This window comes from Elephantulus edwardii, unplaced genomic scaffold, assembly GCF_000299155.1.
Source record: "Elephantulus edwardii isolate Elephantulus edwardi_28Jun2011 unplaced genomic scaffold, EleEdw1.0 scaffold00016, whole genome shotgun sequence".
Lineage (NCBI taxonomy): Eukaryota > Metazoa > Chordata > Mammalia > Macroscelidea > Macroscelididae > Elephantulus > Elephantulus edwardii.
Window position 1 is genome coordinate 10,013,636 of NW_006399766.1, and position 20,768 is coordinate 10,034,403.

Sequence of the window (20,768 nt, forward strand, 5' to 3'; positions counted from 1 at the left end):
AGATTCTGTTTGTTATGTTGTTATGTGCTGTCAAGTCAACTATGGTTCATAGGACAGGGTACACAGGGTCATCCTTACCATCTCCAACATGCTTCAGCCTATCGCTGCAGTCACTTTACCAGTCCTTCTCATCGAGGATATTTGTCTCTTGCAGTGACCCTTCATCTTTCCAAGCATGATGTCCCTCTCAAAGGACTGGCTTCTTCTGACAACATGCCCCAGTTATTGAGATGAAGTCACTGTCCTTGCCTCCAAGGAGCACTCTGTTTTCACATTCTCCAAGACAGACCTATTTGTTTCTTGGTAGTCCATGGCATATTCACTACTTTTCTCTACCACAACTCAGCTATATTGGTAGTTAAATGTGTTGGCTGGAAAGTCTATATTCTTGGTTTTAGGAACTTAAAAAAACCTATCTTTGGAGTTTCTGGGTGGTATCAATGGTTAAGCTCTTGCCTACTATTTGATGGAAAGATTTATTAATTTTTTTTTCAATTTAATTAATTTTTTTTTCAATTCAATTCAAAGTTACCTAGTAGGGCCACCAGAGCTCCCACTGAAAGATCTGTGGTTCAACTTTCCTGAGAGGGACCTTGAGAAAGGCCCATGATCTTTTTCTTGAAAGGTCACATCCACTGAAAACACTATTGTTGTTGTGTGTCATGGAGTTGGAACTGACCCATAGCTGACTCGCCAGAAATTTTAGAGATATTGAATCACATAAGAGGATTCAAACTGCATGTCTTCAGGACTACAGGACGGCTTCTTACCACTAGGCCACCGGAACACCCCATGGAGCACACTTAATATCTTTGAAACATGTGGAATCACCATGAGTCGGAATCAACTCAATGGCAACTGTCTTTGTGTGTTAATGAGCTTAAGATAATATATGTATAAAGTCACCCCAAGCCATAGTTTTTTTGTATGTGTGGACTGAGACGTATAACCGGAGATACACTTCCTAACTCTGGCTGTCACAACTATAGGCGCTTTGGGGTGTTTTGTTTTTGGTTTTTGGTATGTATGAATGCTATAGAAGCAGAAAAAAATGAATTAAAAAGAGAAACTAGGGCTAAATGGTCCGTGCTAGGAGTTTTTTCCATAGATAGTTTGAAACTGGCATTTAGAGGTGAGAGCTAAGTTACCCTGAAACGAAGAAGGTTATGTTAGGGCTATTTGTATGCCAGCAAATAACTTCTTGAAGGCTGATCAGAATCTAATGCCAGTATCACTGTCTTAAGACCTCAGCAGCTTCCTACTGTTCCTTCATTATGTTTTCGAGAATGACCAAAAGGTAATTTCCCCTAAATGCTGGTTCTGGTTCTATAAGCTCATTATAGAAGCTTGTCTGTTCAGTTTGAGTTTGTTGGGTGTGTGTTTGTTTTGAAATTGGTTCTTTCTTCATTTCCAGACAAAAGGATGAATACACCACTAGGATACAGAATAGTCTGTATCAAAAATGAACACTTGAAACCGACAATGTGAATTCGTCTTTCTTGTCCTCAGTGCTGTCAGTAGCATAGGCGAGCAGTTTTAAAAGAGCCAGAGTGATGGATCTTGCATTTTAGGAGCTAGAAAGAACCTTGAGCATTTCTGGCCTTTCAGCTCACAAGAGTGTATCGTATTTTGAAAGAGAAGAACTTTCACAGTCTCCCTTGGTAATTCACACTAATGCTTTAACAACTTTCGGCACCAGGAAGTTTTTCCGCGTGAGTTACAGCCTAAATTCTTCATGCTGCTTGAGCCTGTTTCTTCTTGTTCTGTCCTTGGTGGATGGATCAAACAGCTGGTCACAGGTCCCTTGTGCAAGAGCCATTCAAATAATTGAAAACTGTTAGCCCTTCAGCCTCTTTCTCGCTCATTCTCTCCTTTATTCTCCTTGGCTAAATAATCCCGGGTCCCTTAAGCTGTTCTCATAGGTCTTTCAAAGCCTTTAATTATTGTTGTGCCTTTCTGCCAAGCCTTCTCTTAAGTTCTGGGTCATCTGTAGCCACAGAACTAGAGGCTGTTTTCTAGGAAGGGTTTAAACAGTACTCAGCATAATGAGAGAATTCCCTCATGTTATACTTACTCCTTAGTTACATATCACAGATATGCCCCCCCCCCTTAAAAAATTTTTTCTTATCTACTTTGTTGCTGATTCATGGGCAGACGTTTGCCCATTTTCCTGAAGAAACATTTGCTTTATATTGTTGTTGTTGTGTATCAATGAGTTGGAACGACTCCAGCAGGTTTTCAGAGGCAGTTAATCAAATGGGAGGAAGTTGCCCATCCTCCTCCTGTGGAGCAGCTGGTGGCCTTGAACCACCCGTCTTTGGAACTGTAGCACAGCTTCTTGCCACTAGGTCAACAGAGCTCACCTTTATTAGGACACTTTTATTTTAAGCATGAATTGGCACTCTGCAGCATGTCTTAATCCATCAGTAAACAAACTATCATTTAAACAGGCAGGGGAGGGAGGGAAAGGAGGTTCAGACTCAACATTTTAAACAGAAATAAACCAGTAAGTCTCTTCGATTTGCTGCCTTGCTATATAATGCTTTGTCTCCTGAGTAGAAAGGGTTATTGTGGTAAGGCTGGTTTCTAGATCAGTGGAGCAAGGGATTGCTGTAGGACATATTGTAGCTGAACACTTGCAAATCTTTTGACAAAGTTTCTCATTGTGACTGTATGTACAAGATGGATACACAAGTGCAGTGGGGATCAGAGGGTAATATAACTGGAAAGAGTCATTCATAGCTCAGCAACCAGAGAGGACTGAGTGATAGATTTGTGTGGGCCTGTGGTGTGGCTCTAGTGTTATGGGCCACGTTTGACCTTGGCTTGTTTGATATTTTCCACCAGCGACCTTGTGATGAAGAAAGAGCACGGGTTTGAAAAGAAAGAGGGGGATGGGAAACCACATGAGGGTAGGACAAATAGCTAATTCATTGACTGTAGCAGTCAAAATTCTTAAAAGATACTGATGCGATTGTGCATAGTGCCCCAAACTGACAGAAAAATCCTTGACAGAAATGAAAGATAAAATTGCCAATGAAGAGGTACAGCCAAGGATAGCATTTCCCCATAATGCTCAACTCCAGGACTTTACTACTTTGTGGTGCTCACAGGCCCTTGCAAGTTTGTTTTATTATGAAATGATTCCCCTGCCACTTCTTCCTGTTTTCCTTAAGTTCTTGGAAATCACTGGAAAGTAAGTGTGGGAAATTCTGAGATTAAACAAAGTTTAACATGTTTCTTTACTGACAACCTTCTTGGCTTTTAATGTTAGTGTGCATTAAGAATTTTAAGAGGTGGTTATAATGTGCAGCCTTTCCTTAATTAATCTGACCTTCTTTTCATGAAGTGTTTGGCTCGATGATTGATCTGCTGGGTGCGCTGGGAAATACTGACCCAGAGGTTTTGGTTCAGTAGAAAGTCTGTGTGAGGCTAAGGAACAGAACAAAAGAAAGTAATCCCATTATTTTCCCCAGAGAGGTTTGAGGCACCAGTCTGGGCAAATCACATTGGGATACTAGTTTTCTAAAAGGCAGGGGCAAACCTGGCCATGTCATAGGAAGAAGAAAGAAAGGGTATACGGATGAGGAGGCACAGAGGGACACCGCAGCTCTGGTGAAGTATTTAAAGATCTGCACAGAGGCTGAGAATACCTGGATTTCTGGTCAAGTGGATCATAATGACGATGATAAGAATAGCAAACAGTGATATGGCTCTGGCTATCCACCAGCCTCCATTCCAAGTGCCTTTCATTTGCTAACTCACTTCATTCTTCAAACCAGTGAGCAGACATTAATATTCGCATTTCATAAAACTGAATGACTGTCATCAAGATGGCAGAGCGGCCCATCCAGTGTCTGAAGCTTTAAATTTGAAGGGGACAAGATTGCCCCATCTTGCTCCTGGGGAGCAACTGGAAGGTTTCAACTCCTACCCTTTCTGTCAGCAGCCCAACCATTAACCACCTCTGTAGAGCAAAAAGGCTGATTTATAGCAAAGGACACATTCCACAGTTAAAATCCAGAGATTGACTGAGTCATGTTCTTGAGTTCTTACAGCAAGTAAGTGGCAAAATGGAGGTTTGAACCCATGTGGTTGGGACCTGGAATCTCTGCTTCTGTTCACTCTGCTGAGAGCTTTCTACTCAGTGTGAGACAGTCACTTTATTAACTCACCACACCACTCCACTGAGTAATTTCCACCTTAGCAAATAAAAACTGATGGGAGAATGCCTGACATGCCTTCTCAGAGCCACTGGCAGATTCAGACTGATGGCTTTTGGGTTCTCAGCCCAATTGTTATGCACTGCACCACCAGGACTCCATTCCTTTTTAGGAAAGTACGCATAAATACTTAAGATCATCCTTTAAGATGAGTTGCGCCTTCTTTTTTTTTTTTTTTACTGCTGTATGATTTATTAGATCTTTACTGTATTTATACTTGATTTTTTTTAAATGAAAGTTTACAGAGACTTAGGGTTTTGAGTCATTCATTTTTGTACTTTTCTCCCTGCCCCAAACTTCCCCCCCCCAATTCACTCCCCTCCTTGAAAAGGAAAGAAAAACTCCTTCATCCCTCCCCCCACATCCCTCCCCTGTGCAGCCTTCATTCTGGACTCCTGTCATGACAACAATACCAATTCATATATCCCTTTTAAACAGTTCTCTCCCTCATGATATTTTAATACATCATTCCTCCCTTCCTCTTCTGTCTTCTCTCAACCCTGATGTCAGTCCCGTTCTACAACAGTGGCCCTAGGGAATATTTGTCCTTTTGTGACTGAGATATTTCACTCAGCATAATGTCCTCCAGGATCATCTATTTTGCATAATATTTCATGAGTTTCTTGTTTTTCAGTGCTGCATAGTATTCCATTGTATGATACCAGAGCTTCTCTATCCATTCGTTTGTTGATGGGCACTTGGGTTGTTTCTGGCTCTTTGCTATTGCGAACAAAGCTGCAATACACATGGGTGTGCATAGGTTGCTCCTTCTTGAGGGCAGTATTTCTGCCATTCACACATATTTTCTCCTTGCTGTCGAGTTGGAACTGACTGACCCTCAAACAGGGTTTCTGAGGCTGAAAAATCCCACAGGAGGGTACTATCCATCGTCCTGCAGAGCACTAAGTAGATTCAAACATGCCTGCTTTGGGGTTGGCAACACAACTTCTTACCCACTAGGCCACCAGAGCTCCTGAGTATTTATATAGTGGCTATGAAAACACACTGTGTACCATAGAGTCAGAACCAACCCATAGCTGCCCCTATGGTGGGTTTTTAAAGGCCATAAATCACAGAGGACATTGCCCATCTTTCTCCCACAGAGCAGCTGTTGGCCTTGACCTGCATGCCTTCGGGGTTTTAGTGCAACTTCTTGCCACTAGGCCACCAGAGCTCCTGAGTATTTATATAGTGGCTGTGAAAACACACTGGCATTGGGGGAAGAGTTTGGAGTAGGCCCTACTGATGCTCTCCCAGCTCTGTGGGACCATTTAAAAAGGATGAATTGACTTGCCTGGTCCCTTTCATCTTGAGGTTCTAAAAATTCTTTCTCCCCTCCCCTTTTAATTTTCCACAAAGTACTTCTGTGATGGCACTCTACACAGAGAGTGCTCAACAAAAGCTTTTGATCAGTAGCTTGAATTGATACCTTTTTGCAGCTAGGAAATCCAAGGTTAAACAGCTCGTTATAATGTTGTTTAATTTATAATCAAGGGTAATGACTGGAATAGGGTTGAAGGTGGTCAGTGTTGAAGCCAAATGGCCTGTCAGGTTTTAAACCCTACTTGCTTTATTTCTGAGATGTGAATTGATGCTTTATTAGCCGACTACATTCAAAAGGAAGCAACATGGGTTTGAAGTTCCAGTGCTCATTAGTGGTTTGCTATGAAATATCACATATGATAGTTTTTGTTTAAGTTCACTTTTGAACAGGCAAGTGCACCCTTGGTTCTTGACAAAAAGATGACAGAAAGTTATTTCTGAAGAGAGCATCTTCATTCTAGGGCTCAAAGTATCATCTGACAAGAAAATGAAGATCACTTAGTACATATTTTAAAAATGGTGAAGCCCACAAGGAACCAAGATGAGAATCAACAGAAAGACCTCATTAGACCCACAGTAATTTCAGACATTAGGATTTCCAGGCAGAAATGATTTTTATTTTTTTTAAAAAAGAAAGAAAATAGCTTAGTTTAACAAAGATAAAGATCTGATTTTAAAAATCTCTTCTCTTAAAAATGAAGTACATCTCATAGACCTTAAAAAGTACAATAAACTAAATTTTAAACATACTTTAAGTCCCTACTGAGAGCTCTGGTTCCACTGTCTGTGGGGAGGTGCACTGCTAATCCAAAGGCTGCACCTCCTTGGCAGTTCGAATCCACCAGCTGCTTCGAGCGAGAAGGATGGGTAGTCACCTCCTCTCTGATTCACTGCTTCTGAAAACCTGCTGGAGGGTCAGCTCGGGGTCAGTTCTGACTTGCCAGTATATATACTGCAGCAACAAGTCACCACAACTGTGCAACTCTACCCACTCGGCCGTTCAAGCCCATGTATAGATAAAAATTTGTGTGTATGCTTGTATATTCCTCTGGAGAAAGATGAGCATTATAACGTCTGTTAAAATTATAGCTTGGAAATGTGATAGAGGATTTCTTTTGAGTTGTAACCAGCTCTATGGGAGAGCATGAGTAGGTTATATATACAATTTATTTTTTTAAGAAAACAGAAACCATTGCCATTGAATTCATTCCAAAACAGATTGAATGACCCTCCATCATGTATCTTAGGCTATAAATATTGACAGGAAAAGACTGCCCATCTTTCTCTAGAATGAGGGCTTTGAACCACTGGCTTTTTGGTTAGTAGTCTCACATTGTACACTGCATCACCAGGTCTCAGTGAGAGCGAGTGAGCAAGAAAAAGGGTGTGTGTGTGTGTGTACATAAGTATATAGACAGGTTTAGTTGTAGTATCTAATGCATATCTAAGTGTTAGGAAATTTCTGGCTATGAGTATGTAAAATGGTGCAGCCACTATAGGAAGCTTTGATGCTCCCTAGAAAGTTGGAAATATCATTTGATCCAGCAATCACAGTACTAGGTACATATCCCAAAGGCATAAGAGCTGCAACGCAAACTGACACACACATACCCATGTTTATGGCAGCATTATTGAGCAAAGAGTTGGGAGTGTATCACTGAACAATGGTCAAGAATTTCTGAAATATTATACAATATGAATGAATCTAGGACAAATTGTGCTGAGTGTCATCAATCAGTCGCAAAAGGTCAGTTATAGTAAGACTACTATTTAAAAAGCTGAGGAAAGGTTTGTAGACAGAATTAATCTTGGATAGTTAACAAGAATTAGAGGGGATCTTTGGTCGCGGCAACGAAAGCGAGATGACGAAGGGAACGTCATCGTTTGGAAAGCGTCGCAATAAGACGCACACGCTATGCCGCCGCTGTGGCTCCAAGGCCTACCACCTCCAGAAGTCCACTTGTGGCAAGTGTGGCTACCCCGCCAAGCGCAAGAGAAAGTATAACTGGAGTGCCAAGGCTAAAAGGCGAAATACCACCGGTACTGGTCGCATGAGGCACCTAAAGATCGTTTACCGCAGATTCAGGCATGGATTCCGTGAAGGAACAACACCGAAACCCAAACGGGCAGCTGTTGCAGCATCCAGTTCATCTTAAGAATTCCACTGTTTAGTTATGCAATAAATGTTCTGGTATTATAAAAAAAAAAAGAATTAGAAGGGAGTAAAAACAAATAGATGAGCTTGGTGAAGGAAAAGGCAATATACATTAAGAGGTTGGTTGATTGTTGTTATGTGCTGCAGAGTTGGAGCCAACTCAAAGCTGACCCTCCAGTGGGTTTTCAGAGGCGATAAACCACATAGGAGGAGACTGCCCAGCTTTCTCCCATGAAGCAGTTGGTAGATTTGAATTCTTTACCACTAAATCACTAGAGCTCCCTGGAGGTCGATTAGACATGATAGTTTAAAGAGTTAATCAAAGGTAAGAAATGTTATAAAACAAAGTGTCCATGAATGATTGAATGAAAAACCAGTTGTTAGGTGCCATCGAATCAAGTATGACTCATAGTGACCCTATGAACAAAAGATCTGAACCCTATTCTGTCCTGTGCCGTCCTCACACTTCATGACACACAAGAGCCCATTGAAGCCCTCAGTATGATTTGTAAACTTTTATTCAAAGGAAAAAATATTACTAACTTATATTCTATTAAAAATAATAATATACTTGAAATTCTAAATGAAATATAGTCATCTAGGGGTATGTTTTGCGTTCCTTTTTTCTGTTTGTTTTACTCCCTAGTCATTTAGTGGCCAAACGAGTGATGGCATTTTAGTGGAGGCTTGGGGGCATTTGGCTTATGTGGACATGGGATAGATTTTGCTGGAGCCAGCTATGAAAAGCAGACCTTTCCATTTGTACGTATCAGCTCAGCGCTTGAACAGACACATGCCTCAGTGCCATCTTTTGCAGTTTTTAAAAATTTCTTTCTTTGCCTGCCTTCCCCCTCACTCCCACCCCTGCAGGCCAACAATAAACCTGAGATCGAAGCCGCCCTCTTCCTTGACTGGATGAGACTGGAGCCCCAGTCCATGGTGTGGCTGCCTGTTCTGCACAGAGTGGCTGCTGCCGAAACTGCCAAGCATCAGGCCAAGTGCAACATCTGCAAGGAGTGTCCAATCATTGGATTCAGGTATCGGGAGCCACAATGCCGTTGCTGTTTTCTCGTTTCTCATTTTTTTTTTTAACTTTATTTTTACTGGTCTGTCTCGATTGCTGTTAGTTCACTTCTCTCCTACATGGGAGGGGAAGGTGGTGGGGCCAGAACATCGGTCACACCTGTCACCCCCCTGTTGACAGCGTGATTTTGGTGAGTCTGACTCATTAGGCAGATCCCTTCACTTCTCAGCTCCGCAGAGGCAGGGCAGTAGTTGAACTGGACTGTCTGTCTCCACAGACACACTTGTCAAGGGATCTAGAGTAACTGTATTTCCTTCGTCATTGAACCAAAGCTTTTTACCATTCCTCGCCTTTTTGAGAGCCTTTTCTTTTTATGGAAATCCTTCACGAAATCCTTCACGAATCAGTACTGAAACGAAGACACTTCTATTTGGAGAGACCCCCTGTAGGAGTTCAGTCTCACGGTTATCTTACACCACTCTGTAAGTAGCAAAGATTATTTCAGGCATCCTAGACCTTCACTTTTTATCTGTGCATCTGATAATGTTCTTTGCAGAGTATCCCGACTGAACCTCCATGGGAATTTAAAGTATGTAAATAAGATTCACAAAGCAGCTAAAAAAAAAAAAAAGATAATGTTCCTTGTAAATTTCAATCTGAAAGTGAGAGGTACCATCAGGGCTGGCTATTCCTCTGATACGCGGAAAACGCCACAGAAGACAATCGCCTAGAAGATCTTCAGCCAGGACAATCTGTTGTGGGAGGAGGGGATTTTCAATTGGCTTGATTTTCTCTACTGCCTGCCCCCCCCCCCCAAAAAAAATCCTCAGTCCAGATTCTGAAACGATGATGTATTTAAACATCTGGAGCCCCCTCAGAGTTTCCATAGTGATGAATAAGTCTCAAAGTCATAGACCAAGTCGATGGTCTAATGCCAGTGCTGAATCCACTTTAGCAGAAAAGTAAATACCCATTTCAGGTTTTGCTTAGACTTGTTTTATTACTTTGTCTCCTCATAACTACTCTCTCTCATTTGTGTACTTTTTTTGTTCCTGGAGCTGTTTTACCTTGGGTGTTTTATTCTTCCTGACTGCATGCTGTTTTCAGAGAAGTTTCACAAAGAACCTCTAGCAATTTCTAAAGCCTAAACAGACAGCGGTGAGCTTGCACAGGATGCCTTCTTCCGTTCCTAGTTAAAGGCCAGTAAGAAGGAAGCTGATGGGGGCTGCATTCCATTTCTTTTTTTTCTCCGCTTCCTGAGCCAGTGGGATATGTAAGCAGGGGAAGAAGTTATCCAACAGAAAAGAAGGCAGGCATAATCTTTGGAGGATCTCAAAGAGCATTTTCATATCCAGTTGTGTTCTTGTTATCAAATTCAATTCTTTTAGAAAATAGAGCTTCTCTTTCCTCCTCTCTCCCCAAAAAAGATGGTTCAGACTTTAAAGAAGGGGGGGGAAGGAAAAGCAGCTCTCCCACAAATTTACATGTGTGCCATTAAGGAATGTGTTCCTTTGAACTGCTTGAGGTTTTTATCTGAGAAAACAAAAAGTAGATGTGATATGAAGCAAGGAATATAGTATTTTGAGAATGAAGGGGAAATTATAGATTCCTTAATTTCAACTAAATGCTTACAGTTCTTTCATTTACTCAACATTGTGTTGATCCTTGAGGCTTCAGTGATTATATGTGAGTAAGAAGGGAAAGGAATCCCAGAGGCACACGGTTCGAATCCACCAGATGCTCTGCTGTAGAAGGAGGGACAATCTCCTCCTGTACCAGTCAGATCCAGTTTGACGGTACACACACACATAAAAATAAATAAAAAAAAGAAGGGAAAGGATTTCTGACCAGAGAGAGAAAAGAAACTGTCCACATTCACTCTCTCTGAAGATGAATCATGCCAGCCAGTCAGAAAATGTAATTAAAGTAAACCTCATTTTAATTGAGAGTTCTTCAGTTTTTCTTTTGTCTGATGAAATTGCTTTACCTTTATGATTCTTTTGAAAAAATTACTTCATAAAAAATGCTGTCCCCATAATGGAGAGGGAAGCAGGTCACTCACTCCTAAAAGTTCTATCAAATCCCAGTATTTGGTCTTCAAAAGACTGGAAGTTTGCCAATACTTTTCTGTTAATCTGAAATAGTTCCTGGTGGAGTTGAAATAAGAGCTGAGGATTTTCTCCCCCTCCATCCATATGTCGGTAGGATAATCTTTCTGCCAAAATGTTTTGATGCTGTAAGGTAGACACACCTGAGATACCCGGACGTGAGTTGTTAATCACTTACCTTGTGGGACTAATGAACATTGCATTCTGCTTCTAGAATGAAGACAATGTAGAAAAAGTGTGTTCTCTGGGACTTTAATTTGAAGAAATACATATGTGTTTGTTTTTGTTCTTCACTCAGGTACAGGAGTCTGAAGCACTTTAATTATGACATCTGCCAAAGCTGCTTTTTTTCTGGTCGAGTTGCAAAAGGCCATAAAATGCACTATCCCATGGTGGAATATTGCACTCCGGTAAGTTAGAGTCTTCCCAAGCATGAGATAACATTCTGTTTTTTGTACAATATTGCAGTCGGGTGTAATTCTGTGATTTATGGGGTCCTCGGATGCTTTCCCAGGTAGTCCTCAGACAAAATGGCTCACAAACCATTTTGCCCCATCTCTGGTGCCTACAGCAATCTCTCCAGCACACAGTGGGACCTTCTAGCTACTCAACAAATAGTGCTGAATGAATACTTAGCTTTTTCTTAGCACAGTTAAAGGGAATATGTTTTTCCACGTATTTTGTAGGTCCATAGAGGCTGTATAAAGGAGCCCTTGTGGCATGCTGGGTTGCTGCCTTAAAGGTTGGCAGTTCAGATTCACCAGCAGGTCAGTGGGAGGGAGGTGGGCAGAATCCTCCTATAAAGAGTGACAATTCTGACAACCTGGTGGACGGTCACCGTGACTTGTAATCGACTCGAGAGCAGTGTGGTTTGGTTTAGAGTTGTATGGTGAAGTCTTACAGCTATAGGGCCTGTTGACCATGGGCGATCCTGAGGGCTCCTCAAAAATCATAATTCACTGCTCTAAATCAGCATCACTCTCCTCCTCTGTTGTATATACTCCAAACTAACCTTTTTCAAATCTGTACAAACACCAAATGACCATTAGTTGCTTAACTTTTCAACTACCCTGTGTGGAATAGGTGTCTTTATTTTTATCCCCTCCTAATGGACAAGGACTCTGAGGTCTTGAGGTTGAGTAGCTTGCCCAAGATTCTATCTACCATTAAGATGTGGAGCTCTCTCTTGGATGTTGCATTAGGAAAATGCTTTGTGGCCAAAAAGACCTTGGAGAAATCACTGGGGAAATGGAAAGGACATAGACTTGGCAGCCTGACAGAGCTGGGTCCCAGTCTTGTGTTTTCCAAATACCAGAAACGGTCTGTTGACCCACAGCAGTGGCATTCTCTTGGAGTGTATCTGAAAAGCAGAACCTTGGGCCAACCCTTGACTTTCTAAACCGAAACCTTAATTTAGCTGGTGATTCCCACATCCTTGAAACGTCAAGCAGCTCTTCCTTAGAGCATCCATCATGAAAGTGATGATGATTTTGCTGTGCCATCGAGTCAGAACCAATCAATAGTTGAGCTCACAGACTGTTTTTAGAGCCAGCAAATCACACAGGAGTAGACCGAGCAGCAGCTGGTGGAGTCGAACTGCTTACCCTTGAGGCTGCAGTGTAGCTTCTTGCCACGAGGCCACCAGAGCTCTCATTAGAGTCTCAGCTTTAAAAAATTTATCATCTCTCTTGCTTTGATTTCTTTCCTAAACTCACTCAAAACTCATTTCCATCAAGTTGGAACAGATTTGTACCTGACCCTCCAGCAGGTTTGCAGAGGCTGTAAGTTGCATGGGAGGGGACTGGCCATATCTTTCTCCTAAGAAGTGGATGCCTCTGGGTTAGAAGCCCAACTCCTTACCCAGTAGGCCAGCGCAGCTCCCTGCCTTTCACAGAGCTAGTCAGAAATGGTCAATATACCATATTTGGCAGGTGAAATCAAGCTATTCTTGTGGGCTTTGTGGAATTACTTACAAATGAGTCACTGCCACGTTGAATCATGGCGACTCCATGAACTTGAGGGCAGAAGTGAGTTCCATCCGATCTGTAATGGCTGTAAGACTCAGCTGCTTATGTGAAAGGTTCACCATGTGAACCTTGTGTGTGTGGGTGGGTGGGTGAGGGCAGTGAGGGAGAAATGCGCCCATAAAGATGACAGCCTAGAAGATGTTAACGGGAAGTTCAGCTCCGTCACATGAGATGGCTGTGAGCTGAAACTTGACTTGGCGGCACCCAACTTCCAGATGGATATTCCCACAACTGACTTTCTGGCCACCTCTGGGTGGCTGTGACACACTCATCGAAAGAGTTTTTTCCATGTACGTAGCTCTGGTGGCTTAGTGGTAAGGAGCGATGCCGTCAAGTGAAAGGCACATGATTCAGACTCTGCAGCTGCTCTGTGAGAAGATGGGCACTCTTGCAGGAAGATTTACTGCCTCCGAAAACCCACTTGAGGGTCAGTTAGGCGTCGGTTCCTACTTGATGGCACGTAACAACAAAACCAACCACCATTTGTTGAGCAGTTGGGTGTATATACTTTATTTACTTCTCACCACCTGTTGAACTATGATTACCCCCAGTGTATAGGTAACCTGAGTCTTGCAGCCAGTTCTCCCCACTTTGCACACAGCAGGTCTGGTTCAGAGCCGCCTTTGTCTGAATACAGTCTTTTTTTTTCTTCTTCTTCTTCTTCTCAACCCTCCTCCACTTCCTCACACACTCCCTAATTCCAAAATGAAGGCAAAACCCTGGAAAGGGGGTGGGGGTGGGGTACATCTGTGTGAGAACCGTCTCTGGTCAACCTGATTTGATTTGTTGGCTTTTCCTTTGCAGACTACATCTGGAGAAGATGTTCGTGATTTCGCCAAGGTACTAAAAAACAAATTTCGAACCAAAAGGTATTTTGCGAAGCATCCCCGAATGGGCTACCTGCCAGTGCAGACTGTCTTAGAGGGGGACAACATGGAAACGTGAGTAGTGGCAACACAAAGCAGTGTCTCCTTTGATGTCCACTTGAATTCCTCTCGGCCGAGTTCCCTCCCTTCACTCCAGATGTAGCCTCTTCTGTTTCCTTCTTTGCCTTCACTTTAGTTGAAAGAGAAAAACAAGCTGATGTTCAATTGCCATTTTCCCATGTCACAGCCCCTAATCGCCTGATGAGCCTTTGAAAGAAACTTGGGCCTGTTTACAAATGAGCTGGTTTCAAGCCTGCATTTGGGTTTCTCTCCCTCACCAGTCAGCACACAGATATTAGGTATCTGGTTGTATGGTCACACCTAGCCACTTTTCTCCCCCCTACCTGAAAGTCAAGAAGCAGGAAATTACCTCACAGTAAGGCGCCGCGATCCTAATGAGCAAACAGATGATGCTTTCCTTCACCTTTTTCAAAGCTTCTCCTTTTTCCATAATTCGAGTAACACACACACAGGAGCCTGGTGGCGTTGAGCACTGAGATGCTAATTTCAAAGTCTGTGGTTTGAGAGCTTGTTTGGAGGTTCTAGCAGACGAGCGCAGCTACTCGTATACCTTTGACCAAAGGACTGTCCTCCTCCTATTGGGGATGGTCGCCCTCTTTAACCGAGCACGCAGCTTCGCAAGGGTTGCACACAGATCTCTGAGAGAGGAAAGGGACACACGTCTAGCCAGCCAGATCCGCCCAGTCCACCCTGGCGATCAATGGGGTGACAGATGTTGCAGCCAGATCACCCTCACATCCTAAAGTCAGTGGTTTGAACCCAAACTGTCACCCTGTGGGGGAAAGATGTAACAGTATCCCCCCCCCAAGAATGTCTGCTGTCATGTGCGGTTGAGGCAGTAAATGATCTTGGGAAATGACTCTTTTTTTTCTCCCGTGGAGCAGCTGGTAGAGTCACACCAGGTGCCCTTGGGTTGGTAGCACAGCTCCTTACCGCTAGGCCACCAGAGACCACAGGGGACAGTTGTCCTTCAAAGTCCCTGTGAGTTGGAATGGACCGGATGGCAACACATTCGGCTTTCGGGGAAATGTCAGTCACACAACTGTTTGTTTCTCTTGGCACCCACTTTGCACCATTGTTTGGCTGTTGCTTTTCATGGCTCATCCTTAATTGGTTGGATTTTATTTACGTTGACCTCTTGGTAATTTTTTTGGCGGCTGAGTTTTCCTGTGTCTCTCTTCACCACCTCATTTTTTGTTTTGCAGTCCTGTTACTCTGATCAACTTCTGGCCGGTAGATTCTGCGTGAGTACTTTTGCTGAAGGGTGCTGCTACCACCAACACGTTTGCTCGCTTGAATTCCCTCCCCGCCCACACTCATTTTTGTTCAGTTTGTTAATTTCCTTCCCTTCATTTCAGGTTATTTTGTTTTGGTTTGGTTTGGTTTGTATTTTTCCTTCCCTTAATAAGACTTTGGAGTATTTCATCAGCCACCCACCAGGAGAACGTGAGTGGTATTTTCAAGTCGCACGCCTCTGGTGCTGTAGTTAGCCCAGCAGAAATCCCGGCCTGAGCTCAGATTACAGTTGAAGATGTTAATGGGTTGATGGTGTAGTCCTGGAAGACGTGTTTATATCTTTCTTAAAGTATAAGCAGGAAAGGGCCTCCCGATTGCACAATAACATTCTTTAGCCATATAGCTTGAGACTCAGTATTTCGGGACCTTCCAGAAGACGATGGCTTACTCTTCAAGGCCTGTTATAACAGCTAGAAGTGGACGATTGAAAATTGTCAGATTGCTTTGGGCAGCATGATGATGCTGAGTGCGGTTGACTAATTTCAGTGAGGCATGCAGACTTTTTGATCAGGTCATGCTATGCTATTTGACTAATCTTAATATACGTGGATTTCTAAATGCGAAACTAACTCACTCTGCTCTCTTCTCCAAACTAAATATTTAAACTCCTAAGTAGCTATTCATCTCTCCTGGGAGGAAAGTGAACTGTAGTCTCTCTTATTACTACTGGTGTGTATTAGTCATACTAATATTAGATACCAACAGATAATTGATTTTTCTCTGTTTATCATAATAGGAAATGCTCTTTAGGGGCTTGTGCTTTGTATATCAGCAAACAACGCATTCATGTTTCCAAATGCCGTTGTGTGGTGTTTTTATAAGGAATTTTTGGATATTTCAGTATATACTTTTAAAATGTATTTATGTCAAGTCAGAGAGCTCTATGAAATGGAACGATCCTATTTCGAAGGCCACCTTATGTAGGAGTTCATCTGTCTTTGAACTAAGCCTTTTATTAATGTCCCACTGTGTAATTTAATTTAAACCACCTTTTTTTTTTTACTCCTGTAGTGATAAATGCAAACTATTAATTGAGGTTTATTTCAAGTCATTACTGGCCTAACGGAAGTAAAAGGCTTCCTTTTTAAAAATACTTTCATTATTCTACCCCTTAATTGTAGGGTATATTAATTCTGCTGCATGGTAACTAGAAGCAGTGAAGTAGTTGATTGCCTTAGTCATCCTACCTGAACCACCTGGGGAGTTATTTAGACTCAATTATGTTACTGTCCTGCTGGTAATTGTTTCTTATAACCCAGGTAGTTTATTTGTTTACAAAAGTTAGTCTGTCATAAATTAGAAACTTTGTTTTTTCTTTAATAAAAATTTGATGTACTTGACTCCTGATACACAAGTGGATTTAGTCTGTGTTGGAGTAGTTTCTCCTCTGCCAAGAAATCCAAACGATGAATATGCTAAAGAAAAATATTTAAGAGGAAAGTAGACAAGATGACAGGCATTTAAGAGTAATCAGCTTCTTTTAAGGAGAGGATGTTTTTCTAGAACTTGAAAGCACTTAAAATGAATAACATCCTTTATTAAAATCTTCTCTACCACCTGAAATGTGCTTCCCCTTTGCCTTCTTGCTGGACCGATGGATTATTCACAAAGAGTGGGAAGTTCTAATTTTGAGGAAGTAACAAACTTGGCAAACAGACTAAATCCATGCTTTCTTTAATGCTAGTAGTTTTATCAAATTCTTTTCTCACAAAGTTGTAAATAATGGACAGAATATATTATAAAGCACCCATTTCAGGCAGAAGAGCCAGATCTGAAGGTATTTTATCTGGCAGTAACTCTATCCAGTATTAAACCCTATGATGATGATGATAGTATTTAATCCACTTAACATGGAATGCAGGATTTGAAAGTGTACTTGAGAGAAAGACATTTCTCCTTAGATCAAACCCTTATTTGCCCCTATTTGTCATAGTATTTTAAGGTATAGCTAACATGAGCTTTTTATATTGTTTCTAGGCAAGATGTTCACATAGTATTCTTTGGATAATTCTGCTTAAAAGTCTAAGTGGATGAGACTTTTTACTGAAGTTTTCACACAAGGGAAAGTGGTGGGAGAGGGGAGCAGAACATGCCCAGTGATCTTAACCATAATAGAAAATAATCCATTTAAGTAGAAAGGGAAAAGAGTGTTGTTACTTTGCTTTAGAGAAGTGTTTGGGATGGTTTCACACACAGTCTTGTTTTTGGACCCAGTTAATTTTGCACTTTTACTAATTCTTGGCTTTTACATGATTCTCCTGTGACCGGTACTCCCTTTAGGCTCTTTTTCTGGCTTACAAAGTGCCTCTTTGAGAGAGTATATTATTTTAGATTTCTGGTTATCATGAGTTCCTGTGCTTGTGCATGCTATTGTAGGTACTATGTGCATTACTAAGACGATAACATGGACATATCCTCAAGGCTAAGAATTAAAATTCTATAAGAATTTCTGTGTAAGATTTGAGTAACCTGATTTGGATTTACCTGTCTACTTTTCTTGGTGTAGTTATGCTCTAAAATGTCAAGTTTTCTTTCTTTTATACACAACCAGGGTAGCAGCTATTGCAGGAGAATATACGACTAATATACTATATACTAATATCTTTTTTTCCTTTATAAGCTTTTAGTGTCTAAACAGTAAAATGGGCTGGGAAGCTAAAAATTCCAAGTATTAAATGATCTTGACCTACACAAACTTCGAAACAAACCTGAGGATTTTGCTAGTAATAGACTATTCCAGGGATTCAGAAAACTATCAGACAGGCTCTTCAAAACTATAATGAGTCCTCATCTGGAAAACTCAGTCATTTTTTGTTTTTTCATGACAATGTAAACTTCTTTGTAATTCATTCTAAGTTGCTCTATGGTGCCAACTTGACCTAAGCAGACATTATTTTTAACAAAGAAGACCTTTATCCCTTGTGAGATACGATATCTGGGTTTTTAGTTCTTTTCTGTAGTGTTTTCTAAAACACTGTCATCTTATAATAGTGTATAGTGGATGCTCACTATGAGAGAGAATTTCTAGTGCATTTCCTATTTACATCAGACTTGAGGTATCAATCTTTTTATCTCCTTTTTAAGGAGAAAAAGGAGGCAAAAACCAAACAACTCCAAAACATATTATTAGTAGTATCATGACCAAGTCCTTGAATGCTGCTTGGACATTGGATTAAACCAGAGTCCTCACTGAACAGGTTTTTGTTTTCTTTGGGATACATGCCTTTACCTAAGAGTGTGCTGTGTCAAGACCAAGAAGACACCATTTTCCCTGTTTTAAAGAATACAAAAATCACAAGACCAAGCAAGTTTTCCTAATAGATAATTAACATCACATTTGCAGGAAGGAAAAAAGTGTTAATACTACCAAAATTCTAGCCAATGGTGGGGGAGGGAAAGTAAAGACTTAGACCCAAAAAGCCTACAGACCATTTCTGGTAATTTCCTTTTCTTTTCTCCTCTCTATGCTAATGCATTTTGTCTCCCTAATAAATAGTTAAGGTAGCACTGATGATATCTTTAAAAATCTTCCATGATTTTTAAGGATGATTCATCAATCATTCATTTTAAAATGTTACAATATAATCTTCAAGGTCACTTTCTCCCACCCCGCACCCCCTCCATGTAGTAGCATGGTCGTGCTGCTAAACTGAGTCACCTGGTAAACTGAGTCCTTCTTTACAAAATTACCCAGACTAGGCTATCCTGATTCATAGAATGTGAAGAAGTCAGGAGCTACTAGTTACCTCTCAGAAAGTGAAACATGTACAGTTTCCTTTCAATTAGAAGGTAGTCAATAAAATGGCACAAGTGTAAAGAGTTAAACACAGCCCCCGAGCTCTAGGATATATAAAATTACAGGGTAGGAGAACAAAATGTGACTTCGAAGTTGTCTCCTCCGATCCATTGCTATATCATCAACACTTTCCAGAAAAGTGTTTGGTCTGTATAGCTGCTGAGAAAAGTATGAGAAATCACCTCTCAAGCTTGGCTTAAAAATACTGGATTAGCTAAAATAAAGATCAACTGTGTACACTATCCATTGATGAAGAACATTCTAGGCCATATGTATAACATAATTGTGTGGTGGTTTTGTTGGGGTTTTCCCTTTTTTTTTTTGTTTTGGGGGTTGTTTTTTGGTTTTGGTTTTTCTCCATTAATGGATGGTATCTGTGACTAATGACATTTTCTGCCTTATAGGCCTGCCTCGTCCCCTCAACTCTCACACGATGATACTCATTCACGCATTGAACATTATGCTAGCAGGTATGAGACTAGTTGAATGCCAGGCAAATACTGATTGAAAATAACTAACCAAGGAAAGCTAACCTCTAATCATTTTAAAGAAATATTTTCTTTCTTCCTCAATCTTCCCGATTTTTTTACTAATCAACTTGCCCTCTAACGTGCATGCCATTCCATTGCATGCTGGTTTTGGACACAAAGAAAAGCACTGGTCCAGAACCACCTTCCCTAACCCCAGCCTTTAAGCATTTACGATAGCCTTGTTATGCTTTATATACTGAGCACGTTTAATACAGTGACTTAGAGATCTATTAAACTTCTTGGAGACCTGCTAGACTAGACATTAATGAGTAAAGATACGATACTGTGCTATGTGGAGAATATGAAAGAATCAGCTTTCCATTAGTGTATTTATTTTACATAATGTGATCTAAGAGCAGAGTAATTAATTTTCCTAATCCTTGCAACTTTCTGTCTCACTTTCCTTGTGTTTGAAATACTTTTAGGAAAAAAATAGTAAACATAGAATTACTAATGGTATATAATATCTTTGTTAAGTAAATCTGTAAGTGTTCAACTTTTTTTTTCCTCTGTAAAAAGACTTTATTATTTTCTGAGGCAAAAGGGTTTTTTTAAAAGTAATAATTGGTGGCAGAATGATAAGAGAGCTTCCTGTGAATCCATCCTTTCTCAATATCCTAACTGCTAAGCATGGTCATCAGCCTTAGATAGCATTAAAGAGCTATGTAAGTCTATCATCAGTCGAAGGCATTAATTGTCTTTTAGACAAGGGATAGTGCAGGGCAAGGAATGCATGTGTTATTAGGGAAGCTTTTTTGTAGAAAACAAAGGCTTGTTCTTAGTGAAAGGAGGATCGATCTGTGAAAAAAAAAAAGAAAACACAGCTTGCCTTAGAATCTGTAGCATCACTGTAAAGCTACTAACTAGCTCTGATCTACCACACACTGCCTCAAATGGTTAGGCCAACACACACATCCTTTAGTTTGAAGGATTCTTTTCTCCTCTTGACATGATTTATCCTTTAGCTTTCAGGAATGTTCAATTAGGTCTTGAATAGATTCTAAGAAGTCACATAAGTTTTAATGAGCTTTTACGTTTTTTATCAGGCTAGCAGAAATGGAAAACAGCAATGGATCTTATCTAAATGATAGCATCTCTCCTAATGAGAGCATGTAAGTATCCCATCTCTTTTTACAAAATGTTCCTGACCGTGAAATTGCTTTGAGGGATTTAGAGGTAGGGTAGAGCAGGATATAGGAATTATCAGTGGACTCATTGGATCTTTCTCCGAGTCATTCCTATCCTTTTGGCTTAACTCTTCACAACCTGGCATGGAATGAGCTCATCCAAATTTTGCCATTACTGGTGTTCCAGCATAGCAAAAATAGATACTGAAACT

General features: G+C 41.0%; 1 protein-coding gene across 5 annotated transcripts in view; it reads left to right on the forward strand.

Moving 5' to 3' along the window:
• Window positions 1–20,768, forward strand: part of DMD (dystrophin) — a 1,058,866-nt gene that overhangs the window by 986,420 nt on the left and 51,678 nt on the right. For 2 of the 5 annotated variants that reach the window (XM_006881771.1, XM_006881775.1), the window contains 6 exons: window positions 8,572–8,738; window positions 11,132–11,243; window positions 13,665–13,801; window positions 15,013–15,051; window positions 19,304–19,369; window positions 20,476–20,541. In XM_006881771.1, the coding sequence (XP_006881833.1) occupies window positions 8,572–8,738; window positions 11,132–11,243; window positions 13,665–13,801; window positions 15,013–15,051; window positions 19,304–19,369; window positions 20,476–20,541 (587 nt within the window). The remainder of the gene's footprint in view (window positions 1–8,571; window positions 8,739–11,131; window positions 11,244–13,664; window positions 13,802–15,012; window positions 15,052–19,303; window positions 19,370–20,475; window positions 20,542–20,768) is intronic. The other 3 variants (XM_006881772.1, XM_006881774.1, XM_006881773.1) reach the window with 2 other exon arrangements.